Raw genomic sequence first — 23,021 nt, 5'->3', positions numbered from 1 at the left:
TTTTAAAAATATTGACCTTGTATCTAGTGGTCTTGCTACATTCATTTATAGATTTTCTCCAGTTTTCTGTTTTTTACTTTCCTTAAACAAAATCATGTAGTCTCTGAATAATGAACACATTGTATTTCCTCTATTCTATCTTATTGTCTTTTATCTTTAGCTCTGATCTTAGCGTAACGTTGATTAGAAATGATAGCAACATTCTTGTCTTGGTCCTAATTATCAAGGGGAAATCTAAGCATGTTTCACTTGGGTTGTAATACATAATGTGGGGACAGCTGTACACGGTGTCTGAGCCTGAGTGTGGGCAAGGAGGGCATCTGCATAGCAAGGAAACCTAGCCTGTGTCTAAGAGCCTACGTGAGGCACAGAGGGCATCATCTGGATATGGTTCAGTTCAGGAGCTAAGGCCCAGGAACCTGGTTACCAGCATGTACAGACAGGTGGCCTTCTATGGCACGAAGGATCTAACTCTTTGAGAACACAGGAGAGCTTTCCCATTGTGCGTGACCCAGCACCGGGTATCAGTGAGACAGGAGATAAATTCCTTTAGGCTGTAAGGCAGGGGCCATGACTGAACATGGCTGAACATGAGCTAGCCACATAGCACACATGACTGCTCCCTTGAGTGGATGAGTGATTGTGTTGGGCCTACAGAGCATGCATAGAGCATGTGGACTCTTTACTGGCTCAGCCTCAATGTATTAAAAAGATGACCAATTATGACAGGCAGTGGTGGCACATGCCTTTAATCCCAGCACTAGGGAGGCAGAGGCAGGCAGATCTCTGAGTTCGAGGCCAGCCTAGACAGGACAGCCAGAGCTACACAGAGAAACCCTGCCTTGAAAAACAAAAACAAACAATCATATGACCAATTCCAACAGATATTATTCAGTCTCCATCCATGTCCCATCATAAGACCAGTAAAAGACAACTTAGACAAAGTGACATAGCAATATTCCATCCTTATAGACCCTCCTACTCTTTTGTTTGTTTGGTTTTTGAGACAGAGTTTCTCTGTATAGTTTTGGTACCTGTCCTGGATCTCGCTCTATAGACCAGGCTGGCCTCGAACTCACAGAGATCCGCCTGGCTCTGCCTCCTGAGTGCTGGGATTAAAGGCATACGCCACCACCGCCCAGTGCCCCTCCTTCTCTTAAGAGTTCACTCTCATGTGTTTCCACTAGTTTGGCTATTTGTCCCTGTGCTTTTTCCAATCATGGTCTCAACAATTCTCGCTCATACAATCCCTCCTCTTTCTCTCCTGCAGCAGGCCCTCTGGATAAGTGAGACAGTTGATTAACTTGAACTGTTCAGGAGGCCCCCAGGCAGTGGGACCGGGACCTGTCCTCAGTGCATGAGCTGGCTGTTTAGAACCTGGGGCCTATGCAGGGACACTTGGCTCAGCCTGGGTGAAGGGAGGAGGGGACTGGACCTGCCTCGACTGAATCTACCAGGCTGAGCTGAATCCCCAGGGGAGTCCTTGCCCTGGAGGAGATTGAAATGGGGGATGGGCTGGGGAGAGGGAGGACAGGGAGAATCCGTGCCTGATGTGTAAAATTAAATTAAATTATAAAATAAAAAAAAAGAATTCACTCTCACCTTTCTTCAGGAAGTCTGCATTCACTCCTCTTCTTGTCCAAGTTTCCTTGTTCTTTTTGGGCTTGAGACAACAAACCGAGAAGCCACTGGTTTCAGTGGCTTTGATGACCACCTGTCGGCATCGTGCTCCTCAGAGTTAAACCTGCCGAGAGCTGGGAAAAGCTTTGTCACCTTCAAGGAATCCGCAACATCAGAACCCAAGTAGAAAGGTTGGGGAAGGACAGTGGGGACACCTGCACAAGACAGGGAACATAGAAAGGAAGTGATGCAGTGGGCCAGTAAACTGAGGAAATGGGGGCCGTGTTCTCACGACTGGAGAAAGAAGTCACAGTACAGAAAAAGACAAGCGTGATGCTGCGCTGCTAATTAGAGTTAGTCAGAATGTAAAGTTTCCAGCGTGCCCAGACAGATATAGAGGTGTGTGTGTGTGTGTGTGTGTGTGTGTGTGTGTGAGAGAGAGAGAGAGAGAGAGAGAGAGAGAGAGAGACAGAGTGACAGAGAGACAGAAAGACAGAGAGAGACAAAGAGATAGAGACAGACACAGAGAGACAGAGACACAGACAAAGACAGAGACAGAGTGACAGAGAGACAGAGAGATAGAGTGACATAGACAGAGAGGAGACACATGGGTATGGCTTAGCGTTGTCACTCAGAGGGGCTAAAAGCTATGCTGCTGTAGCCTTGGGCACTTATAACACCCAAATATTTGTTTCTAAATCTCTTCTTCTTTTTCTTTCTTTCTCCCTAACAGAAATCAGGCTTCTTCAGAGAAATGGTTGGTTCCGGATCTTAGACAGGAAAATTATAAGATAAGCCTAGAATATCTTACTGTCAGAAAAAAAGTGTTCAAAGAGTTATATCTATTCTATCCAGGAGCATAGAAACTCGCTGGGAGGAGCTCCCATTGGCTAAATCTGGGACAATTTGAACACGGAACTAAAGATAGTAACAGATTATAACACACTGTATAAAACAGGAATCTATAAATTCAATGACATAAATAAATTAATTAATTCAAACTTTTTTATGAGGAATGGAATACAGTCTCAAAGCAGGAGAAAGGCGTTTATAACTGAGAAGCTAGCAGAGCCCATCTTCATCAAATAATAAGGTTAAAATCATCAGGGGAGAGACACACCACTAAACGCAATGTGGATTTCATATTGGTTTCTCAGACGTGGAAAGAGGCATTAATGGGCAGTTGGAGAAATTGGAAAAATCTAAAGATATGTTGTAAGTTACTGAGAAGTAATGTGTCAACATTAATTTCCTGATGTTTAGTGCTTGCTGAACTGTGGTTAGCGTGAGAAAGTCTTTGAAATGTATGCCATGTTTATGTCCCTCCCTGCCATCCATACATTAAAGTTCTGATCACCGAGACAGTTGCACCAATTGGCAACGTGGCTGGGAAATCATTAGGTCGTGAAGGTAGAACCCTCATGAACAAGATTAGCGCGCTTATGAAAGAGTCTTAGAAATCCTCTTCCCTTCCTCCCTGTGAAGATAAGTGGAAAGATGATTGTCCTCGAGGAAGACATGGAATCTGCCAGAACCGTGAGGCTTCCCAGACCCTAGAACCGTGAGAAGGAAACCTCTGCTGTACACAAACCATCGAGTTCCTCGTGTCCTCTTAGAGCACCCGGAAGGGACAAAGACAGAAAGGAAATTCAAAGCAAAGTGTGGGGGTTATGGGGTGTCACGGTGCCAGTTCACTCTCAACGGGTCAAGTAACTAAGTTCTTTGTGTTCACCTAAGGACTCCGTGTCCACCTGTCACAGAGACACTTGCACATCAGTGTTTACAGCAGCTAAGTTATGGAACCAGCCTAGCAGAGGAGTGGATAAGGAAAATGTGGCGTGCCTACATAATGGAACCTTTTCAGCCCTAAAGAAGATCAAAGTTTGATGTCATTTGGGGAAAAAAAGGATGCAACTGAAGAGAATCATACTAAACAAACTAAGCCAGTCTCCTTTTGTTTTTGTTTTGGGTTTTTGAGACAGGGTTTCTCTGTGTAGTTTTGGGGCCTGTCTGGAACTCCCGGTATAGACCAAGCTGGTCTTGAACTCACAGAGATCCATCTGCCTCTGCCTCACGAGTGCTGGGATTAAAGGCGTGCGCCACCACCGCCTGGCTAATCCAGTCTCTTTAAGACAGACATCATATATTTTTTCTCATTTCCTAGATTTTATTCCTATGGATACATAAAATCATCTATGTTTGTATGACATGAAAATAAAAACAGAACTGACTAAGGGACAATGGGAACCAGCAGGAGAGGGCGGGGGAGGAAGCGGAGCAGAGGGGGCACTGGGGGACACACTCAACGTACAATACATACCTGTATGAAAACGTCTTTATGTAACAAAGGGCCGTGTACAAATGCATGCACACAAAGGAAAATTTAATAGGAAAGCAACAGCCATAACAGAGAGAGAGAGACAGAGACAGAGAGACAGAGACAGAGAGAGAACAAAAAGATACTAAAGATGAACGAAAAGAGAAAAAAAGGGTTTGAGGACGTTCAGAGAAATCCACACTCCAGCACAGTGCCGACCATAGTGCAGTTTGGCGTGTGCTTCCTTAAAAACCGGTCGGGGACAAATGTCAACAGCCTGGAAGGTTCAGATCCTTTCACTTGACGATTTTTAATACCCCAGATTCAGTTAATTAGATACAGAGATCATTTTTCATTAGTTCTTCGAGAACTTTGTATAATATATATATTTTTTTGGATCATATTCACGCCTCCTCGACTTCTCCCGGAGTTACCCTCCCTCCCCTATCCACCCAATTCGTGTCCTTCCGCCCCCGCAATCAGCTTCAGTTTGTGCTGCCTACATATTCTTGGGTGTGTGGTCATCCACTGCAGTGTGGTCAGCTGACGGGGGCTACGTTCCTAAAGAAAACTGACTCTGTCTCCCAGCAGCTTTCAGTTGCCAGTACTTCCTCTGCTAAGGGGGAAGACTTCACGCTCGCCTCCCTTCTCCATGCTGAGATTTGGTTGAGGGCTGAGCCTGCGTGGGGCTTGTGCATGCTGTCATGTCAATGAGCTCATCTGTGTAGCCGCCCTGCTGTGCTTGGAGGACACTGTTCGTAGCTCCCCACCACCTCTGGTTCTTACACACTTTCTAGTCCTCCTCTTCTGTAATGATCCCTGAGCCTTCTTGGGAGGCAGGCACGTGATACGGATGGCCCATGTAGGGCTGAGCATACCACTGTCTCTATTCGCCATACTTTGGCCAGCTGTGGCTCTCTGTGTTCATCATCGTCTACTTCAGATAGAAGCTCCACTCGGTCCTTCGGCAAGAGCAGTCAGTGCTCTTAACCACTAAAGCCATTTCTCCAGCTCCTGCCTCTGTCTTATTAGGACAAGGATTAGTTTTAAGGAACTTGCTCAAGGACCTCTTTAAACAGAGATTAGCAGGGAGTTGCAGGTAAGATAACTAAATTAAGTATTATGAAAAAGCTTTATGGAAGCCCATTATTTTGTAAGTTAATTTAAATACATATTTTTTTTTTTTAAAAAAAGGAGTTGAAGCCGGGCGGTGGTGGCGCACGCCTTTAATCTCAGCACTCGGGAGGCAGAGACAGGTGGATCTCTGTGAGTTCGAGGCCAGCCTGGGCTACCAAGTGAGTTCCAGGAAAGGCGCAAAGCTACACAGAGAAACCCTGTCTCGAAAAACCAAAAAAAAAAAAAAAAAAAAAAGAAAAAAAAAAGAAAAAAAAAAGGAGTTGAACTACCTGAATGGGTGGGCAATGCTCACCTAGAAGACACTGGTTATTAAATGAAAATGTCAGTGTCAGGTATGGGATATCTCCCTATGAGATATTGGTCAGGGAGGCCACAGAGGACCCCTAGAACAACAGAGGCTATTGGTATTGCTTTTGGTTGTCTACCATCACTAGATGGTAAGACCCCATTGCTGAAGATACCACATAGCCTGATTGCAAGGGCAGAGAAACCAAGTAGGAACTGACCTGGAAACTTCACTGCTGGCTAGCTTTCATAGTGCTGAAGGGTGTTATGTAGGCCGCTGGGAGAAAAGCCACCAATGGACTTGTCCAGCCATGGACCCTCTATGCGACAATACTGACCTTCCAGGAAAGCTATGTCTGTGGTGAAGTAGTGGTATGATTCATATGGGGATAACCAGCTGCTTTCCGATTGGATTTGAGACCCGCTCCACAGCAAGGGATTCATGCCTTGTACTGCAAACCTGGTCAAAAGCCCATGACTGGGGAGGACATAGAGGACCTAGTGGGGGAAATATTCTACTATTGTCTTGCCAAACTGACATACTGTCAAACTGCCTTTAAATGTTTAAACAGGTTAGTGTGCCCCTCAACCTCAGTCAGAGAGACTTCTTTTTGCACTAGGTAACAGTCAAATAATAGATTCATTATAACACGAATTGCTAAACGGTCTTATTAATTAAAAAAACCTGGAGCCAGACATTGGGGTGAAAGCTGAAAGATCAGAGAAGCAGAGCAAGCCACAGCCAACCTCACCTTACCAACTCCTCAGCCGATCCTGTTTCCTTAGACTGAAAGCCTCTGAGTTCTCACCTGAAAGGGTCTTAGTGGAACTGCTGTTTCCACTAGCTTACCTCCAGGAAATTCTCAGTCTAAGAGAGAGTTCCTGTTTCCTCATGCCTTATATACCTTCCTGTCTCCTGCCATATCACTTCCTTCCTACCGCTGGAGTTAAAGCCCTGGATCTGTTCCCAGTGTGGCCTTGAACTCACAGAGATCCATCCGGATAGATCTCTGCCTCCGGAATGCTAGGATTAAAGGTGTATGCTACCACTGCCTGACCTCTATGTCTAATATAGCGGCTGGCTCTGTCCTCTGATCCCCAGGTAAGCTTTATTGGGGTACACAATATATCACCACAGCTCATAACTGGACAAAGTGCTGAGAATAAGTGACTATTGAGTGCTCAGCCCTAAATGAAACCTCTGTTTCAACTCCTACCCCTTACCTCCACGTGACTTAGGGAATACCATGAAAAAAGATGGCAAGAAGAAAAAGTGAGAGCCCGAGGATAGGGGGGATGTGTTGTAAAGTGCTATCTTCTAGACATGGCAAGGCTGTTTCTCTCATGAACTCATAGCAGCTGCAGTCTCCTGCATAAGAGAAAGTCAGTCACTAATTCAGGCATGGATGAGAGAGGTTCTCATAAGGCCCACCCCTAACTGAGGTGTTTTATGGCTGGTGCAGGAAGAAGAGTCCCTTTCTCTTCAGGGGTATGGCCACTGGTGGGTTGCCCATGCTTTTGCAGTCAGTACTAATTGGACTCAGTGAGTTATAAAAAGAAAAAGAAAAAAAAAAACAAAAAAACGAGGCCATGAATGTGGGAGGGGCACGTGTCAGGGGAGGCTGGGGAGAGTGGGAGAGAAGAGTTGGGGGTGTGTATGGATATAATCAAGACACATTAAATATGTGTACAAAATTGTCAAGGCCTAAGTAAAAATACTTTTAAAAGAAAGATCATAAAATTATGAGTATAAAGCTGGACAGAAAAGTAGATATTTAGGATGAGAAAAGGAGCCGGGCGGTGGTGGCGCATGCCTTTAATCCCAGCACTCGGGAGGCAGAGGCAGGCGGATCTCTGTGAGTTCGAGGCCAGCCTGGTCTCCAAAGTGAGTTCCAGGAAAGGCACAAAGCTACACAGAGAAACCCTGTCTCGAAAAACCAAAAAAAAAAAAAAAAAAAAAAAAAAAAGAAAGAAAGAAAAGGAATGGTAATAAATGATGAGTTCTAAAACGTGGATAAAATACCACAAACATCATAAAACCAGGAAAAATAACCTTTCAAAATTGTTATTATATATATATACTCACATACACACACACACACATATATATATATATATAATGTGTTTTCATCATCTTCACCCCAATTCCCCTCTCAATCTCCCAGAACCCCCCTCCTTTTCAGCAAGACTTCACCTATGGGTGGCGGATATTTACTGGAGCATGGGCGACTTACCAGAGGTCACCCCATTGATGAAATGACCCAGACCCCCAGTAACTTCCAATTGCTCCTTAGGGACTCTGGGCTCTCTTCTGAGAAGGACACTAATTCCAGCATGGGGACCCCCACCTCATCTAACTCTCTTCCAAAGTCCCCATGTCCAAGTACTGTCACTTTGGGAATTAGGCCTTAACACAAATATTTGGGGGGGGGGGACACACACTCACTATTCAGTTCATAGAAGGCGGAAGTGTCGGGGAGACCATCATTGAGATGGCGAGTTTGAGGCTGGAAAGATGGTCTAACAGTTAAGAGTGCTTCCAGAGGACCCAAGTTCAAGTTCAGTTCCTAACCCTCATGACAGGTGGTTCATAACCACTTGGAATTTCAGCTCCCGGGGATCAGATGCCCTCTTCAGGCCTCCAGGTGGCTTCATGCATGTGGCATACACTCACACATACATACCAACATATACATAAATAAAACAAAAACAAGTCATCTTAAGGTCATGACTTTCAGAGCTGTGGAGACAGCTTGTTTGCTACAGCGCTAGCCAGGCAAGTATGAGGTCCTGTGTTCTGTCCCCAGAACCCATATTTAAAAAGCCAGGCATGGTGGCTCACACTGCTGGGAAACTGGAGACAGGTGCATCCATGGGGTACTCTGAAGAGCCAGCCAACCCCGAGAGACGGTGTCTCAGAAAACAAGGTGGGCAGCTCCTGATGAGTGACACCCAAGGTTGACTTCTGGTCTAATGTGCACGTGCACCCATACCCACGCGTGGACACGCACACATGTGTACACCATGGCTTCTGACCAAAACGTGAAAAAGACAGCAAAGTGAACACAACCCACAACCCAGAGAGCATTCCAAGGAGAGAAAACTGATGATGAACAATAAAAGGGAGAGAGACCAGTGTGGAGGTTCAGTGAGACCGAAGAAGCAGGACAGAGGGAAGAGTCCGTGCTGTTTCCAGAAAATGGGAAAGGTACAGAAGCCTCCCAGGAAGGGTTACGGAAGGCCTGGGGAGATGGGTCAGCAATGAAGTGCCTGCCATGCAATGCAGAGACCTGAGTTCAGATCCCCAGCACCCGTATAAAAAAAAAAAAAAAGCAGTGTGGATACCTGTAATCCAAGTGCTGAGGTAAGTGCATGGAGCTAGGCAGATAGATCCTCAGAGCTCTCTGGCCAGAAATCTAACACCTGACACTGACTTCTGGCTGGCCTCCACAGGCGCGGACACACACACACACACACACACACACACACACACACACACACACACACACCATACATGCACATGCACCAAAAAATAATAACAAATTGTGGGCTCAGCGTATAGTGTAGTGATAGAGTGCTTGCTTAGGCTACCCACTGAGAAGACACACACACACACACACACACACACACACACACACACACACACACAGATACAGACAGAGACACACAGAGAAAGAGTTCCTCCATACCAATAGGACCAGTTTATAAATCAACTTTAATTTACTAAATGAACATTTCTTTCTTTTATTTATTTATTATGCATACAGTGTTCTGCTTGCGTTTATCCCTTCAGGCCAGGAGAGGGAGCTCACAACATCATCACAGATGGTTGTGAACCACCATGTGGTTGCTGGGAATTGAACTCAGGACCTCTGTAAGAACAGCCAGTGCTCTTAACCTCTGAGCCATCTCTCCAGCCCCAAAATGAACATTTCTTAAACACTCAAATTATATTGACTGAGTAGAAAAACTGAAAAAATATGAATGGATGCTTGGGTTAACCAAATTACTGTTAATGCAACAAAGACTTGAGATAATCAACTGATAAAATATTTGGATCAGAGTTTTTAGGCTTTCCTACATGATAGGTTTGGCCCAGTTTGGGGTTGTTTGTTTTATCTTGTTTTACGTGTGGTTACACACCATGGCTACAGCGAAACCATTTACCTCGCCTTATGGTGGGAAACCAAGAGAAATGGAGGCTGGAGTCCATTATTGTCTTGGAGAATATGTCTCCAGTGAGTTAAGATAGGCCACTAGTTCCTAATAATTAATGTTTCCACCACTTTCTAACACCACTATTCTGTGGCTCAAGCTCTTCACATATCAGATTTAGGAGAACACTTAAGACTCAAACTAAGCCAGGTGGTGGTGGTGGTGGTGCGCGCCTTAAATCCCAGCACTGGGCAGGCAGATGCAGATGACTCTCTTTGAGTTTGAGGCCAGCCTGGGCTACAAAGGGAGTTCCAGGACAGCCAGAGCTACACAGAGAAATTCTGTCTTAAAAAAAAAAAAAAACAAACAAACAAAAAAAAAAAAGAACAAAACCAAGATTCAAACTACAGCCATGCCTAACTACCCATAGACTTCCAGAGATTGGATAGGAAACTATTGGCCTGTTGCAGATTAGTCCACAAACTACATCAAAGTAAACAACTGTGGGGTTTAAAATAAAACAAACACCAGAAGTGGCGCACGTTGAAACCAGGCCGCTGCGGGTTGATGGAAACCCTAAGATACTCCTCAGACGCAAACCAGACAAGCAGGCTTGGATGAGGACTCTGGGGTAGCTTCAGTCCCAAGTCCACCCCCCATATGCTGCCCCCCGAGGCCCTGTGCTAATAGCCCCGAGGACAACAAATGATTCTCTGTGACCACAGCCGGCTCTTACGCTGCCTGGCAGGTCCATGGGAGTCGGAAGCATGATGCAGGGGAAAGCATCGAGTTACTTACTTGAACGGGAAGCTGACACCTCCGGCATGCCATCTGGCCACAGCCCAGGAGGAAGAGTTGACACTTGCGCATGGCTTTTCTGCGCCCAAGCTTTTAGTGTGAGGAAGGGTCCCTGGGACCCAACGAAGATTCCAAAACAGAGATGATGCTGGACAGGACCCTGAACCATTTAGATGGGGATAGGAAGTGGCCTGGTCCTTGGTGGGGTTCAACGTTTGGGGTTTTGATGGGGTTAATTTCTAGTGGATTGCGTGGGTTGGGAGTGGGGAAGAAGCAGCTTCCTGGAGGCGAATTGGAGTATGCTGACTGTGAGGAGGGCGGTAGGGGTGATGGTGGTACCCGCCAGAGAGAACAGTGGAAGACGTCATCTCTCTCCCAACCTCTTCTTACAATGCTCCCATTTTTGAGCCCACCCAGACAGACGATACTTCTCTAGTTTGGAGGAAGAGCTAAAAGTCATATTTTTGCAACCCTCCCTCAGGGAGGTTTTGCTGGGCAGAATAGTTTAAAGCTTTAATTCTGCCAAGTGGTGGTGGTGGTGGCGGTGGTGGCGGCGGCGGTGGCGCACGCCTTTGATCCCAGCACTCAGGAGGCAGAGGCAGGCGGATTTCTGTGAGTTCGAGGCCAGCCTGGTCTACAAAGCTAATTCCAGGACCGCCAGGGCTGCATAGAGAAACCTTGTCTTGAAAAAGTCAAAATCAACCAAAAAATGCCAGTGGTTCTCAACCTGTGGGTCTCAACCTCTTTGACCAACCTCTATCGCCAAAAGTATTTACATTACAATTCATAACAGTAGCAAAATTACAGTTATGAAGTAGCAACAAAAATATTTTTATAGTTGGGGGGGCGTCACCACCACATGAAGAAGGTTAAGAACCACGGCAATAGACAGTCTTCTCTGCCCTCTCTGCTCCCTACTCAGTCAAAAGTATTTGTATGTAAGAGTCCAGTTTACAAGCCAGCAATGGTGGCCCACCCTTTAATCCCAGCACTCGGGTGGCAGAGACAGGCGGATCTCTGAGTTTGAGGCCAACCTGGTCTACAGAGTGAGTTCTAGGATGGTCGAGGCTATGCACAGAAACCCTGTTTTGAAAACAAACAAACAAACAAAAATATCCAGCTTATAAAGTTAGGAATGCTTTTAACCAAAGAAGGTCAGCATGAAAGATCGCGTTGAGAGTTGGGGTCGTTAACTCAGTCATAGAGTGTTAGCCTAGCATTCAGGAGACCCTGGATTTGATCCTCATACCTCAAAATAAAAATAAATAGTCCTTAGCAAAGTGAGGTGGTGTGCTGGCTAGTTTTATGTCAGCTTGACACAGGCTTGTGTCATCTGAGAGAAGGGAACCTCAATTAGGAAAATGCCTCCAAGCTGGGCGGTGGTGGCACATGCCTTTAATCCCAACACTTGGGAGGCAGAGGCAGGCAGATCTCTGTGAGTTCCAGGCCAGCCTGGTCTACAGAGCGTGGTCCAGGAGAAGCACCAAAACTATACAGAGAAACTCTGTCTCAAAAAAAAAAGAAAAGAAAAGAAAAAGAAAGAAAATAAATGCCTCCATAAGATAAGGCTGTAGGCAAGCATGTAGGGGCATGTAGGGCATTTTCTTTATTAGTTTTTGATGGGGGAGAGCCCAGCCCATTATGGGTGGTGCCATCCCTGGACTGGTGGTCCTGGATTCTATAAGGAATTGGGCTGAGCAAGCCATGGGGAGCAAGCCAGTAAGCAACACCCCTCCATGGCGCAGGTTGCCTCCAGGTTCCTGCCCTGCTTGAGTTCTGGTCCGGACTTCCTTTGATAACGCACTGTGATATGGAAGTGTGAGCCAAATAAACCCTTTCCTCCCAAGTTGCTCTGGTCATTGGGTTTCATCACAGTGATGGTAACCCTAAGAGAGGTGGCCCGTAATCTTGGGGTACATAAGACCTTACCTTGGGGGGTAGGGGAAGAATTTTCCTATTTTGGAACCTGGGAGAGGAAAGTGTGAATTAACAAACCTGTTTCAAAGCCCACCCCCCACTTGCCCCTAAGGCTGAACAAATTAAGAGGTAAACACAAATGACTTTTATTCAGACAAGGTATTGAAGCAATTAGCAGGCCCATCAGGGCCCTTCACGTGAGTTACTCACTAACCGACATCATCTTCAGGGTGTAGGTCTTTTGTTGCTATGGGCAGAGGGTTGCCGAGCTCTGACTTGACCGTAGTGACCATTGCCATCGTGAAATTATCATCGTGCTTGAGACTGGGCAAGAAAGGCAAAGGCCTGGCGGGGACCCAGTATCAAGTGAGGGAACTAGACATTACTTAAAAGTTCATTTGAACTCCTGCATATGAGAATGTAGGGCAAGCAGGAGTTAGATTAGCTGTAATGTTGAAGGAAGAGGGGGATGGGCAGGATTAAGCTGGTCATTAAATCCTGGCCTCTGCAACTGACCCCTGGGTGCTGGTCACTGCACTGCTATTTATGGCCATTTTCACATCTCCGTTGCCCATATTGTACCTCCTTTGTAGTCTGAATCCTACTCTGTATCTTTTTGTGTTTGTATTACATGCCCAATACTTTACAGACTCAAGCAGCTCAAATAGTCTTGTATGCACATAGTTTGCAGAACATTTTGCTCCTCCAAGCCCTTAAAAAGCCGAACAGGTTCTCCACTGAGGATGTAGGTCTTTGGAGAGGCTGTGGGATGTGGAGCTGGAGAACTCCTTCTAAATAGAAGACAGGGTGAGTGTGGTGCCTCACCTCAAATAAAAGTTACAGAGCCACAGTAGGACCAGACAAGGCTACGGATGTCAGACCAACTGTCATCAGGCAATGACCCCACGAGTCAAACCACCTCCCAGGAAAAGTCTGAGCTACGGTGCCCGTCAGAGCATTAGCCAAGAAGAAATAACAGCCGTAGATTTGGGCTTCAGAAACAAACAAAAAAAATAAAAAAACAGTAGTGCATTCATTCCCACCATGTTAGGAAGAAGAGAAACATGATAGCAAAGAAACGTATGTGTTCACGGTGTGCATCAGGCAACCCTTCCCAGTCTATAAAATAGAGATCCTATAACTTGTGATGTTTAACACTTTTGAACACCAAATGCATGTGATACACATGCATTGTTGAATTGTATAAGATCGAATAGCTGGGTATGTGGGGCATACTTGTAGTCCTAGCACTCAGGAGGCAGAGACAGGTGACTCTGTGAGTCTGAGGCCCAACGGTCTATATACTTAAGTTCCAGGTTGGCCAAGGCTACAAAGTGAGACCCTGTCTTAAAAACAAAACAAAACAAAACAAAACAAAACCAATCAAATAAAGAGAATAAAAATTTACAGTAACCCTTGGTGATGTTTTATAGATCTCAAAGGAATTAAGACAATATCTCTAAGTTGTAGCTCCTAGTTTGAGAGCTGGATTAGAACCCAGACCCAAGTGACTCTGGAACTCACATAGGAGTCTTTGTCTCCTTTAAGGGGACAGACATTTTCTGAGCTGCTTGTGAAGGAATCAGTCAGATTTCTTCCTGGTTGCTCACTTTGCTAAAAGAGAAGGCTGGATCAGTGAGCCTCTTTTCAGTATCATATGTAGCCTGGACCCCAGAGGTCGGCCCCTGTCAGGTTTATCCTGTAAACCAAGATAAGAAAGAGACCAAATACCCTCCAGGGACTGTCATAGAGCAAAGGCAGCCCCCAGAGCATCCAGGAGTCTGTGTGCAACTCCGGGATGTATCTGAGCCAGTGTTCCCCTAAGAGTCCTTAGAAGTGCGGTTTGTGCATCTTGCCAGGAACCTCCTGGCTGAGGACACAGGGCATGGGAAGGAAGGCTTCTCTGAGGGGCTGTTCTCAGTGAGTGGATTGGGGCAAGGTGAGGGACTCGGTACTAGATGAAGACCCAGCCACAGCGGCAGCTTCTAGCAGCCACCTGCCTGGTTGAGATGGAAACGCTGATTCCAGCTCCAGCCCCCAGACAGGCTAAGAATATCTCAACCGAGCAACAGCCGCCACCCCCGCCCTTCTTGATCTGCTCATGCATCTGTAGCGCTATCCTGGGAGCAGTGAGGAGATTGAGTGGGGGGGATGCTTGGGGTGCAAGGCAAAGGAGAGGAGGCTAAGAAGGGGCTTGGTGGGAGGCTGGAGGTGAGCTAAGAAAAGAACTGCTGGGAAGGGCTGTGAGGACCAGGAAGCCAAAGGAAGGTCAAGACAGGAACCAGGCAGCTGGGGTTAGCAGTGGGGGGGAGGATGAGAGAGGTCAGCGTATGTGATAAGGAGGAGGACATGGCTCCCTCTTCCATCATGGAAAGACCAGAGTTCATGGCCCGGCAAAGGAGCTGCCAACTTACCCCCACCCTCTTCTGTTCCTTCTTCTGCATCCTCCAGCAGCTCAGCATTGGTCCCTTCTCTACCCTAGAGCATCACACTCCTTTCCCATGTTCCCAACTCCATTCCCTGTTCTAAAGAATCTGTACGTGGGTTCCTTAATCAAGTCCTTCTAGCACAGAGCCTTCTATTAAAGGCAGAGGTGAGAATTGGGGGGGGGGGGTCCTGGCAGCCAGCACACTTTCCCTGTCAGTTCTTCCTCATGCATGTCCTCTCTCACTCTACCTTCCTATTTTAGGAGGGGTTCACCTCCCCAAGGCTTTGTGCCTGACAACTCAGGTCTCCTGAGGTAAGTCCTTAAGAGAGGAAGGGAAAGAGGGAGGGAGGGAAGGAGGAAGGAGGGAGGGGGGAGGGGGGGCTGGGCTGGTTCACATTCTCCCTGTACATCTCAGGGCCAAAGAGCCTGGGTGGAGCTGTTGGATTTTTACCGGGAGCTGGGGAAGGCAGCAGGCTCTAAGCGTTCAGATGCCCAGGCTGCCGTCTTCACTCTGGCTGTTTTAAGGACTTGCGCTGCCATTAACCTCTTCAAAGATGTGTGGATGCAACATGTAGGGTCTGCGATCTCCAGGTTTGATGTTTACTGGGGGAGACCCTGGACCTCAACCTGCTTGGGCCCCCCTCTCTTGTGTTTACTTCCCTTCCAGGGTCTCGGTAGAGCTCCCAGGGACAGAGGAATAATTTGCATTGCTAATAGCTCCAGCTCCACTCCCCTCGTCTCCCAGGCTGAACTGCAGACACACAGGCCTCACATGGATGCTGTGCACACAAAGACTGAGCCCAGCAGACAGAAACAGATTAGGGGGAGCAGACAGGGCCGGAGCTAGAGAGAGACACAGATTCATAGGCCGAATTTGATTCGGAATCAGAGCTGCAAGACTGTAGAGGCTTTGGGAGCCCTTTCTGTCCGATTCCTGAAAGACTATCTTATTCTTCTAATAGCCATTTTTATCTGATAATCACGTCAAATCTCTGAATTTTTATCATGAAGAAACAGAGGCTCAGAGAGACAAAATGACTTTCCCAAGGTCATGTAGCTGGCAAGCCCTGGGCTGTACCTCCTAGCTCTGGGCTGTACCTCCTAGCTCTGGGCTGTACCTCCTAGCCCCTGTCTTTTAGACTAAATCCTCAGAGAAAGAGAAGGGAAGGTTAGCTGAATGGATAAGGAGTTTGCATTGCATGGCTTGGAGACATTCCTAGTTCACCTGCCCGGGGAGGTGAGTGAGGGCCTCCTCTAGGGTCAGTTGGTGGGGACCTTCATTAGTAAGTCCTGCACTGGGCCCTTGTAGCTCTTGGTCTGGACCCTCTGCCCTATCCTGGAAGACAGTGGCTTATTGCTCCACATAATCTGAAGAGTCATAGAGACAGCCAGGGAGCCTGCTCTTAGCACGGTTCCAGAGACCAATACAGGAAATGGTCAGATGAGAAACAGCATCCAGAAACTAACATAATTAATGAATCATACACAGGCTCTAAACATAACCCAACCAGAAAAAAAAAAAAACAGTTACGGATGTGGCGAGAAAGTCATCAACCTTCTATAAAGCCTACCTCCTCCATGAAGCCTTTCTGGTTCCACTAGCTTTACCCCCCTGGACCACTACCCTGTATAATGTGCTTCCCTTTCACTCCTTAGTCTTAGCGTCTCTAGCTCATCCTTGCCATCGGTTCGGAAAGACTCCCTGGCAGAGGTGGGACTTCAAGAGCTTAGTAGAAGGCAACATGGTATTCTGAGAGAGGGTTATGGCTCATGGTACATGCTCAGAGACCCAGGAGGCTAATCAGGGCAGGACAAAGGGGTGCCTGTAAGCCAGAAAGAGAGTTTCAGATGGCGTAAGGGGGCTAGGAGACCCTCAGAGGCACCTAGTCTGGGGACCCTGAAACAGGAAAAAGTTCTCAATTCTGACAAACAGGATAACAGAAGGTCACAACTGGACCCGGAGTAGAGGTACGAACACAGTGATATCCATGGTGCAGAGATCGTGTCCTCAATGGTACCAGCGACAGTCCTTATGTCAATGAGAGACTCCTGGGAGCCAGAAGGACCCACGTGCCTTTCAGATCCACGTGCCAGGTTTCTGCCAGCACAGCTCAGTCTCTGTGGGGCCTGTCCTTGACTACCAGTGAGCCAACTGTTCCTGGGGTGTCAAAGACTGACTCAGGAGGCCTTGTAGGAGTAAGCGGGGCCAGTTATAGGAGCTACAAGGAGGGAACATTTTCCCACAGTTATGGAGAAAACAAGAGGTTGGGCAGAACAACTAAGGCCACAAGAGAATAAAGATCAGATTCAAGGGCACAGAGAGACCCTGCTGAGCAAGAGTGCATGGGGACTGGAGAGACAGCTCAGCCAGTAAAAATCACCTGCAGCCGAGCATAAGGATCTGAGCTTGGTCCCCAGAAGCCGTACGAAGGGAGGCGAAAACCGGCTCCCCAAAGTTGTCTTCTGATCTCCAAACATGCCGTGCCAAGCATGTGCACCTCCCCCACAATAAATAAATAAATAAATATAAAAAACAAGTCTATATGTGACCATGGTTGCAGCTAAGGGAGGAGATTTGAGGAAGCTGACCTCAGCTTCCAGGAGGGGGTGGGTGAGCGGTGGCGGTCGTGAGACTACAGAGAGGAGCTGAAGGCCAGGGGGATTCTGGAGCAGCCTACCTATAACGAAACACATACAGAGAGAGGAATGTGGGCACACGGATCCCGACAGCAGTGAGTCTTTGGTGCTGTGCTGGGTCTAGGGGAAATAGAGGCAGGCCTGATTGTGCCTCGAATCCCAGAATCTGGGAGGCTGAGGAAGGAAGACGGTGAGTTCAAAGCCAGTTTGAGTGTGATCCTGCAGAGAAAGCCAGACAGACAGACAGACAGAAAGAGAGAGAGAGATTCAAGAACAATTCTGAGAATAGTTACTGAATCGACAGGCAGGGACTTCTCTGTCCACCAGACCCATCCCCATACCAGTGCTCAAGGTCCGCCTAAGACACTGGAAGACTCCTGGAATGGAAACCACAGCATGGCTGGGAGAGAAATGTCCTACAAGGCACACTGATCAGGCCAGGGATAAGTGGTGCTCACAACCTGTGGGTAAGGCTCAAAGAATCCAAAGTCTAGGACAAAGGCCTATGGGCACTGCAGAGAGAATTGTGGGATCCAGAGAAATAGGCAGCACCCCATCTAGCATCTGGGGGTGGGACCAGCTGGGACCTGAGCAGCAGAAAGCTGTTTAATGATTAAAACCCACCTCAACTTGGACCCAGGTCTTGACTGGAAGTTAGGCCAACCCTCCTGGGCCTATTTCCACACGGAAGGCTCCATTTGCTGTCCCAACCTGCGCTCATCAACTGATCCAATTTGCAGAGTTCCCTAGAGTCCAACCATCCATCACCCACCCAAGGGTGAGATCAATGTGTTGGTGGGACAACCAATCAAAAAGGAGCTGTCCGGGGGGGCCAGAGCCAGATGCAGGGCATCACATACAGAGGCATTAGAGACTCCTTGCTCCCGCCCCATGAATCAAAGACCCCCTGCCAAAGGAGGAAGGGTGCGTGTGATTGCTCAAAGTCTCGCCCACTAGCATTCTCTCACAGAGCAGGATGTGCTGTGGGGTGGGGAGGCGACCACGAGGAAAGCAACCGGACGTCCAGATTGGAGAAGCTAGCAGGTGTAAGTGGGGTGTCTCGATGAGGGCACTTAGTGCCATATTGCCTACTAAACATACTCAAAGGTGAGCAAACGGAAGGCTGTTCCCATGGCTTCTATACTGCGGCTTGGACCTAGTGTGTCAAAACATTCAGATCCATGGTCTTAGGACCTGGAGGGAGAGATGGACACAGCCATTTCCACTCCAACCCCCACCGCTCAGCCCGAGAAAGGGACCCCATAATCACACCCTCTCCCCTTCTCCTTTTCCTCCTTTTCCCCCTTTCCCCTTTTCGGGTAAAGGTAAGGGACCGAAGACTCCAGGCGGTGGGTAAGGCGGGACTTTAGATTAATATGCAGCATCCTATTGGTCAGGAGAACTGCCGATCAAAAGCATTTGGAATCGGGATTGGCTGCGTGAGGCGGGGCGCGGCGTGGCGAAAGAAGGGGCCCAAGGGGTGGGGCTGACGCTGCAGCTGGCGCAGCTTCGGCTCAGAGCAGCCGCCGCGGCGCAGCAGAGCGGCTCCTTCCCCCCCCCCGCCCGTCCGCGCGCCGGGGCCGGGGCTAGGCCCCCCACCGCCGGGTCCCCCGGGGCTGCAGCAGCAGCGGCGCCGCCCGCGGTTCCCGCCGGGACCCGGGCGCCGGCCCCGCTCTGCAGGATGGGCACGGTGCTGTCGCTTTCCCCTGCTTCCTCGGCCAAGGGCCGGAGGCCGGGAGGGCTGCCGGAGGAGAAAAAGAAGGCGCCGCCCGCGGGGGACGAGGCGCTGGGGGGCTACGGCGCGCCGCCGGCCGGCAAGGGCGGCAAAGGCGAGAGCCGGCTCAAACGGCCGTCCGTGCTCATCTCGGCGCTCACCTGGAAGCGCCTGGTGGCAGCCTCGGCCAAGAAGAAGAAAGGCAGCAAAAAGGTGACGCCCAAGCCAGCGTCCACTGGTCCCGACCCTCTGGTCCAGCAGCGCAACCGCGAGAACCTTCTCCGCAAGGGCCGCGACGCCCCCGACGGTGGCGGAGCCGCCAAGCCCCTGGCCGTGCCGGTGCCCACGGTGCCCGCGGCCGCTGCCACCTGCGAGGCCCCGTCGGGGGGCAGCGCGGCCGCCCCGCCACCGGGCTCAGGCGGGGGGAAGCCGCCGCCACCGCCACCCCCAGCCCCGCAGGCGGCACCGCCGGCGCCCGGAGGCTCGCCGCGGCGGGTCATCGTGCAGGCGTCCACCGGCGAGCTGCTGCGCTGCCTGGGCGATTTCGTGTGCCGACGCTGCTACCGCCTCAAGGAGCTGAGCCCCGGCGAGCTGGTGGGCTGGTTCCGCGGCGTGGACCGCTCGCTGCTCCTGCAGGGCTGGCAAGACCAGGCCTTCATTACGCCCGCCAACCTGGTGTTCGTGTACCTGCTGTGCCGCGAGTCGCTGCGCGGGGACGAGCTGGCGTCGGCCGCCGAACTGCAGGCCGCCTTCCTCACCTGCCTCTACCTCGCCTACTCCTACATGGGCAACGAGATCTCCTATCCGCTCAAGCCCTTCCTCGTGGAGCCCGACAAGGAGCGCTTCTGGCAGCGCTGCCTGCGCCTCATCCAGCGGCTCAGCCCGCAGATGCTGAGGCTCAACGCCGACCCCCACTTCTTCACGCAAGTCTTTCAAGACCTCAAGAACGAGGGCGAGGCCGCGGCGGCAGGCACCGGGGGTCCACCGAACGGAGGCACGTCCACCACCTCCTCCACGACCGCCAGGGACAGCTGCGCGGCCGGAGCCAAGCATTGGACTATGAACTTGGACCGCTAGGGATTCCCAGGGGTCGCGCCCGCCCCCCGCCCCAGCCCCTCACACACACACCCGGAACCGCCGGGACCATCAAGCCTCCGCCGCTATTACCGCCGCTCTACGCCCAAGCTGGGCCGAGGAGGAGCCGCCCCTGCCCCGGGGCAGGGGAAGGTGGAGGCTAGGACGCCAGAGGCCTCGGTGTCTGGATTTGCTGGGCGTGGGGTGGGCGTGGGGGATGATCGCGGGAAGGGCACCCCCAACTTCGTTCACCCTTTCCGTCTGTCTTCGCCTCCATCTTTCCATCTCTGCCCGGGTCTCCCTCTTCCCTGCTGTGGGCATCTCCAAGTCCACCACCTTGGGTTTTGCCAGTTCCTCACCTTTCTGTGTCTTCATCCCTCCTTCCGTCTGCAGCCTCCTCTCTCTGCCTTTCCCATTGGTTTCCCTGGGCTTTACCCTTCTCCACCTTACCCGGAGCCTGATAGTACCCCATTGCCCTCCCTGCTTCTCCAAACCCGTGTTTCCATGATCCCTTCCTCCTGTCCTGTGTCCTTCCCTCTCTGCCTTCCCTGTCTGCCTTCCCTCTCTGCTTGTATCATCCTGCATCCCCCCAACGCCCCCCTCCCCGAGATTCTGCACTCCCCTCCCCAGATCAAAGAGACCCTTAGTTTTTTTTATTTGGATGGACTGATGTGCGACAAGAATCTGCAGTCCCAGGTGCCCAGGCAAAGATCAGGGTGGTCCTTTCCCTCGCCCCTACAGCCTCTCCCCACCTTCCCAACGTGTTGCATGCTGGGAGTTGAGGGGGAAAGGGCTGCTGCCTTGGTTCAGGAGACTGAGATTTGAGGACAAGATCTATCCTGGTAGACTACCTCGCTTGCAGCGGTGGTGTCGTCTCTGTGGATGGGTAGAAAGAGAAAGAAACCTCTTCTTATTCTGGGGGAGGGGTGTCCTCTTCCTTATCCTTAGATTTCTTGTTATATTCCCCTCTCCACACTTTAATTTATTTCGCTGTTTCAGGAGGGAGGGTGGGTGGGGAGGGGGCTGGGCCGGGAATTGTCCGAGGTGCTGAGCTGGGCGGGACCGGAATCCTCCTTGGAGAATACCAGGGACTGGGTTGGGCCTAGGGCCGTGTCCAAGGTGCCAATGATGCGGGCCGACGGCGCGGGCCGCACTATCTGTCTGTCCGTCTGTCCTGGAGAGAACTATAAAGCGCTGGAAGCGCCTACAGATGGTTTTGCGCCGGCCTTTCTTTGGGTCCCTGGAGGGTGGGAATGAAACTGTCAGGGGTAGGGCAGGAGGGTGAGAGACAGGGGAAAGCAACCTGCTACCTGCCCCCACGGGCTTTCATTTTAGAGTAAAGCGTGATAAGCCAAGGGTTGAGGCTGAATCCACCTCCCCATCCTGACCTCCATCTTGTCTGCCCTAGCTCCTTATTAATGCCCAGGCTACTTAAGGACACATGGGACAGCAGAAGTCACTCCCCTGCTATGAGGTGACCCTTGAGACAGAATTGGCTCGCCACAATAACTATTTTTCTTTCTTTTCATTCTTCCCACCATATATTGGATCAGGAGGCTAGCCAGGCCTGTCTAAACCTGTGCTTACCTCTCAGTTGGGAACTGAGTACCACCTCTATGTACCCAATCGCTAGGGAGTCGCACTGAGGCTGCTTTGGACACAGGCCTAGCCAGAGCAGTCATTGGAGGCCCATTCCTGTTTGAGACTCAGACCTTGACCCTTGACCACCAGAAGAGTGTAGAGATAGGCAGAAACAAAAGGGGAGACGAAAGCCATTTCGAATTGAAGGAAGGGAGGGAAAAAAAGCCATTTGGCTACAAATTCCTCCTTAGTCCCCCGGTTGCCTTCTCAGTTACACAGCGAAACAGCACGTTCAGTGCTGCGCCCGCTCAAGGAGGACCGATTGCAGGCACAGCGTTTGCGGTCGCGAACCTGGTGGCCACTGTGGCCGCGAAGATCCAGGAAGAGTTCCGGGAGGGGCCGGCCAAGAAAAGGCCTCGGGTTCGCTGTCCGTGGTGCTGAAGGGTGCGTTCGGGCAGGGTGGGGGCTTGCCCTATCAGCAAGACGGGGGAACTCGGCCTCAGCTAGATCTTCTGAATAATTTAAGAGTGGGGTGTAAGCTATTCTGGCGGCAAGTTACAGGAGTCTGGCCCCGGGAACCCAGGAATGTTGCCTCCCCTTGGCCCTCCTCGGAGGACGGGACTTGGCTTTCACCTGGCCTGTACCCATAGCCAGAGCACCCGGCCTGGAGGCGGAAATCCTCGGTCCAGATTTGTGAATCGAGTTCCCCGGGGGGAGGGGGAAAGCTAGCGGAAGGGAAGGCGGGAGCAGCCGCCTATTGGCTGGAATTTGGCGCAGTCAACGCGGTGCCGTCATCTCTCGGATTTGGGAGGAGGGAAGGAGGATCACTTGGGTCACTTCGCGGCTGTCGCTATGGTAACCAGACTAAGCGGGCGGGGCCACCTTTCCACTCTCCTACCTTTGGGCAGGGAAAGCACCCCGTTTTTCCTAATTTGGAACTAATTACTGAAGCTAGCTACTTGATTGGAATTTCAGAGTTAGAGCAGCCTAAAGGAGACGAGGAAGAGACCCGAAAGCCGATGGAGATCCTTAAAAAAAATTTGCCCTTGGGGGAGACTCAGGATACTGCCCCGAACTCATGGACACATGCATGAGTTCTTTTTACTCTCACGGTCGCGCGCGTGCGCCCACACAAGTACACGCCCTCATGTGCCTCCTGGAACCAATGGTCTGGCACTGAAGAACTCAGATGAGTAGGAAAAAAAATGATCAGCGAGTGGTGTCAACTTGCCTTGCTGTGTCCCAAAGCTGGAGACACAGCCATAATCCGATTAGAGCTGGGGGGGGGGGCGGGGTTCTGGAAGATGATCAGCAGGAGTGCAAGGAGCCTTCTGGGTTACATTTAGTCAGAGCCCTGT

At 50.0% G+C, this 23,021-nt stretch overlaps 1 protein-coding gene across 1 annotated transcript; it reads left to right on the top strand.

The window, feature by feature from the left end:
- The first annotated feature begins 18,782 nt into the window (after positions 1–18,782).
- On the top strand, positions 18,783–20,211 carry Cdk5r2 (cyclin dependent kinase 5 regulatory subunit 2). Its single transcript, XM_076550045.1, has one exon. It carries the CDS (start codon positions 18,976–18,978, stop codon positions 20,083–20,085), a length of 1,110 nt encoding a protein of 369 aa, XP_076406160.1. The 5' UTR covers positions 18,783–18,975; the 3' UTR covers positions 20,086–20,211.
- Positions 20,212–23,021: the final 2,810 nt, after the last annotated feature.

This window comes from Peromyscus maniculatus, chromosome 13 (assembly GCF_049852395.1).
Source record: "Peromyscus maniculatus bairdii isolate BWxNUB_F1_BW_parent chromosome 13, HU_Pman_BW_mat_3.1, whole genome shotgun sequence".
Taxonomy (NCBI): domain Eukaryota; kingdom Metazoa; phylum Chordata; class Mammalia; order Rodentia; family Cricetidae; genus Peromyscus; species Peromyscus maniculatus.
The sequence above is the reverse complement of the archived record's forward strand: the minus strand, read 5'-3'. Positions and strand labels throughout refer to the sequence as shown.